The 5,085-nt window shown below is 42.1% G+C and overlaps 1 protein-coding gene across 1 annotated transcript; it reads right to left on the bottom strand.

The window, feature by feature from the left end:
- Nucleotides 1–443: 443 nt before the first annotated feature.
- On the bottom strand, nt 444–4,876 carry LOC144692758 (GTP-binding protein Di-Ras2-like). Its single transcript, XM_078561839.1, has 2 exons — nt 4,761–4,876; nt 444–1,424 (listed from the first exon to the last, which is right to left on the bottom strand). The coding sequence occupies exon 2, from the start codon at nt 1,314–1,316 to the stop codon at nt 720–722; it is 597 nt and encodes a 198-aa protein (XP_078417965.1). The 5' UTR covers nt 1,317–1,424; nt 4,761–4,876; the 3' UTR covers nt 444–719.
- Between the last annotated feature and the right edge of the window lie 209 nt (nt 4,877–5,085).

The following is a 5,085-nucleotide window of genomic DNA, read 5'->3' as shown; positions in this document are numbered from 1 at the left end:
GGCTGAGAGCATAACCTAAAAAAAGCAGCTGGGGTGCAATAATTGGCCACTGCCTCTGGACTAAAGTAGCGAGCGATCAGCCAAGTTCTCAGTTGTGGTCGCTGCCCAGTTTCCCCTGTTGAAATATGCAGATCCATGGCTATTGGTAGGAGCAGGAGCAGAATGTGATGCCCTGGAAGTTCAAATACCATGCCGATACTCATTGTCTAACTTATGCATGAAGAATGGCCAGTTTATCCAGCTAAAGGAGGGCCCAGGACAAGTCATTACCTTGAAGGAAGAAAATTGGAAGGAGAAATAAATGTCATTAAATGCATTTAACTTGTCAACAGTCAGGTGTATTTCCATTGGCTTACTTGAATGTAAAATATTTGTTTTTTAATTAAGTAAGAACTCTCCAGCCATTATTCATGCAGATAAAATTTTAATATATTTTTGTTGCATTAACCATGTACATATGGAAATTATGATTTAAATTTGAAAATGCAAGAAGCATGTCTTTTCCAACCAACAACCTAAGCTGATAAACATCAATCCCACCACCGGATGGATTGCATTAATTTTGATTCATTAAGAGTACAACTGATGTAAGACTAGTTTGGCCTGTCTTATGGATTGTTAGGAAATGAGTCATTCTGTGTAAAAATGGCCCCCTTTGCACAGGATGTCTATGAAATCCATGCCTGGTTGCAGTAGATATGATTTAAATAACTTGCACTTCACATTAGAGAGCACTTTCCTTTCAGTTTATCTTTTCTCTTTTGCTGTTTGGATTTCTTTCCATCCACTTGGAGGCTCACCGGTCTCCTCTTTTCCAAATTAAGCAACTCTTGGAAAAGTTCCTGCACATTGTAGTTGAGTTTGGCAGAGGTCTCCATAAAAGAACACATCCACTTTGTGGCCAGAGCTTCTCCTTCAGTGGCTTCCACTTCCCTTTGAGTCTCATCCCTCTTATTTCCCACTAACATAATGGGGATGTTCTGAATGTTCCCTTTGATTTGACAGATCTGCTCATAGATGGGCTGCAGTTCCTCCATGGATTGTTTGCTGGTCACAGAGTATACCAGAATGAAGGCATGCCCTTTGGAAATGGACAGCCTCTGCATTGCAGGGAACTGATGACTCCCTGTGGTGTCCGTGATTTGAAGTGTACAGATATTTTTATCACAGCTGATTACCTGCCTGTATGTATCTTCAACTGTTGGAATGTATGTTTCTCTGAAAGTCCCTCTAACAAAGCGCAGGACTAAGGAGCTTTTCCCAACTCCTGCAGCTCCAAACACAACCACCCTGTAATCATTGCTTTGCTCCGGCATTTCTGAAGATTATGTGCAGATACTTGAATAAACAAAATCCTTTGCAGTTAAGAATTGCTTTAGTTGTGCGTGATTCTAGTCCCTTACATTCCCAAAGTTGTTGTGGAGCTGTAAAAAACAAACAAACACATAATTAGTCTCATATCCTCTCCATCAGAGAGACCACTTACTTCCATTTCAATAACACTGCCCGTCTCCAACCCTTCCTTGGCACATTTGCTGGTGAAACCCTCCTCAATACCTTTACTAATTCCAGATGCTCCAAAACTCTCCTAAACATCCTCCCATCTTTTATTTTTCATGAGCTTGAGTTCATTCAAAACTCTGCTGGGTGTAATCATACATAAATTGACATTGGACCAAATTAGATATTAGGACAACAAACTAAACAATTGGTCAAAGGTGTAGGTTGTAAGAAGCACCTTAGGTGAGAGAAGTGGAGAAGTGAGGAGGTCTGAGGAAAGATTTTTAGTGTGTAGGGCTGAGACAAGGCCATCGTTGGCAGGGTGAAGAAAGTCAGATATACACAAGAGGCAAGAGTCGTATTTAATCCTCACAAACACAATTACAATCCACTAACAGAAGAACAACAATCCTAGCCCCATGACAGGGTGTCCCCATTCCCAACCCAACTGGTCTCTAGAAAACCAGAACAAATTGCCTTAAATCGCTAAACAATAACCACACCAACAAATCTGACTGTATCAGTGCACTCCGTGGTACATACCATATAATCAAAAAACATACTGTTGTGAAACCATGCTTCATGTCAAAAGAATGATTTTTGAATTTACTGACTAGAAACCCCTAATTGATTTTCTTTAAAAAATGCTAAAGCCACATTGCAATGACTTGGGGTCACCTTTGCATCACTGTACCTTCTGCATTCCAAAACTATTGAAATAGAGGTAACCTGTCTGCAAAGCACCAGGAACAAATGTCTTGAAAGAAATGAATAGTGGCCATCTCCTATCCCATTAGCAAAGCATTCAGACAATCATCTGGATATGGAAGCAAACCATTAGACCATTACAATCACTTGGACAATGGGACCCAGGCTGACAGAGGAATTCCCAGCATGATCTAATCAATGTAACTAGAATACACCAGCCACGGCCATATTTGGGCCGCTGGGCAGTTGTAGGGAAATGGACAAGCCAACCCTTTGTATGTTTAAGCACCTGCTTTCTCTGCAGACCAGAACAGGAGATGCTGAAGGAACAAAGCCCTGAGTGGGCTCCTTCCCTCTCTCTCTCTCTCACTCCATCCAACATGCAAGGTTTGAACCCTGTCTGACAGAATTTTAAAAGGAACTTAATCTAGCACTGCTGTCTCCAGAGAACAGGTAAATCATTCATGTACATCTCTAAACCACCTTGACACCAAAAGCAGCAAGACCACTGAGTTCAACCTGAAGCCAGCTGAATCATCAACCTTCAAGAGCTGTAGACCCCTTCAATTTTACCATGCTCTAAATTACTCAATCTATTATCCCCATTCTGTAATCTGTTTGTGTGTGTGTGTGTGTGTGTGTGAATGTTGGAGCATTTTTATTATTTTACTTAGACTGGGTTAAGTACAATAAAAACTATCCTTTTTTAAAACTCAAGAAAACCTGTCTCTGTGTGCCTTTTATAATCACAGCATGTAAACAGTTAAACACTCACAAAACAAGTTAAACCAGGAGAGGGAGGGGTGGGGTGCATAGACTTAACTTCACTTGATCATAAGAGTACAACAGCTTCATTAAATAGGTGTGAATGTAACTTATTCAAAATTCAAAAAGAGACTTTCAGATAATAAATGCAAATACACCAAGAAAACAATAGTTGTAATCAAGATCAATTACTTTATGGGTTTCATGGAATAATTGACCAAATCACAAAACTGATCCCAAAATCATCAGTGCACTCCCAGAAAATCATATACTTCAAGATCAAAATTGAATTCACCATAGTCACCATAAACCAGTAGTTATAATTTCAGCTGATAAAATCACAGAACATGATTCCAAAATACTGGCAAAAAAAACCCCATCAAATCCCATGAAAAGGAAATGTCATTTCCCATGTTCAATCACTGTAAACTATTGTAGTTCTTAATTCTAATATAAGACCATAAGACATAGGAGCAGAAATTAGGCCATTCGGCCCATCGAGTCTGCTCCGCCATTCAATCATGGCTGATAAGTTTCTCAACCCCATTCTCCTGCCTTCTCCTCGTAACCTTTGATCCCCTTACCAATCAAGAACCTATCCATCTCGGTCTTAAATACACTCAATGACCTGGCCTCCATTGCCTTCTGTGGCAATGAATTCCATAGATTCACCACTCTCTGGCTAAAAAAGTTTCTCCTCATCTCTGTTCTAAAAGGTCTTCCCTTTACTCTGAGGCTGTGCCCTCGGGTGCTAGTCTCTCCTACTAATGGAAACATCTTCCCCACGTCCACTCTATCCAGGCCTTTCAGTATTCTGTAAGTTTCAATCAGATTCCCCCTCATCCTTCTAAACTCCATCGAGTATAGACCCAGAGTCCTCAAATGTTCCTCATATGTTAAGCTTTTCATTCCTGGGATCGTTCTCGTGAACCTCCTCTGGACCCTCTCCAGGGCCAGCACATCCTTCCTGAGATATGGGGCCCAAATTTGCTCACAATATTCTAAATGTGGTCTGACCAGAGCCTTATAAAGCCTCAGCAGCACATCCCAACTTTTATATTCTAGTCCTCTCAAAATAAATGCCAACATTGCATTTGCCTTCCTAACTACCGACTCAACCTGCAAGTTAACCTTAAGAGAATCCTGGACTAGGACTCCCAAGTCCCTTTGCACTCCAGATTTCTGAATTCTCTCCCCATTTAGAAAATAGCCTATGCCTCTATTCTTCCTACCAAAGTGCATGACCTCACACTTCCCCACGTTGTATTCCATCTGCCACTTCTTTGCCCATTCTCCTAACCTGTCCAAATCCTTCTGCAGCCTCCCCGCCTCCTCAACACGACCTGTCCCTCCACCTATCTTTGTATCATCTGCAATATATTCCAATCAACACCTCTAGTATAGAGAAAAAAACAGCAACTTCCTTCAGACTCCACTGAGATCATTTCACACGATAAATTGAAGTGTCAATCTACATTTAGGAGGCTGGGGGAATTTAAAACGCATTCCACATGCAGACGGCATGGCACCCGCAATCATTCCAGATCTGCCGAGTTCACCGATGCCAATTGCGCAACAGTTGGGATGTTACATTCGGCCTCAGAGCCCCCCAATTAGAAATGGGTCAAAAATTGCTTCCTGTAGCAACCTTGCGATCCCTTGCTGGCAGGCATGCATATCGTCGGGTGAATACGGAATCAAATGTTGCTGTTGCTGATATTCGCAGTCTAGGTTCACGCATGATGAACAGGGGGAATGTTAAGGTACCAGGCAGCAGGAATACGCACCGTCCAAGAAGGTGGGAACATGGAACACTTCATGAACTTCAGGACTCAATCCCAGTCAGTCCTATATGTCCCTGTTTTCCTCAAATCGGAGCACGAAAGCTCACTTGGGAAAGGATATCCCTGGAACTGACTAAATAAATTACGATGTGTGGGGGAGGTGGGGGAAGATCATCACTGGAAAGATCTCAGTTTGACGTCAGTTGCAGAATCCTGTTCTGGGGTCGATTCCCTCCCTCCCTCCTCCCACCCTGTGATGCTCATCTCCACACACAACGCTCCAAATTCGCCTCCACATCACTGGCATCTCTTGTCTCTCGCCTCCCAC

This window comes from Cetorhinus maximus, chromosome 17 (assembly GCF_964194155.1).
Source record: "Cetorhinus maximus chromosome 17, sCetMax3.hap1.1, whole genome shotgun sequence".
Taxonomy (NCBI): domain Eukaryota; kingdom Metazoa; phylum Chordata; class Chondrichthyes; order Lamniformes; family Cetorhinidae; genus Cetorhinus; species Cetorhinus maximus.
This window is presented reverse-complemented; position numbering and strand designations above follow the sequence as displayed.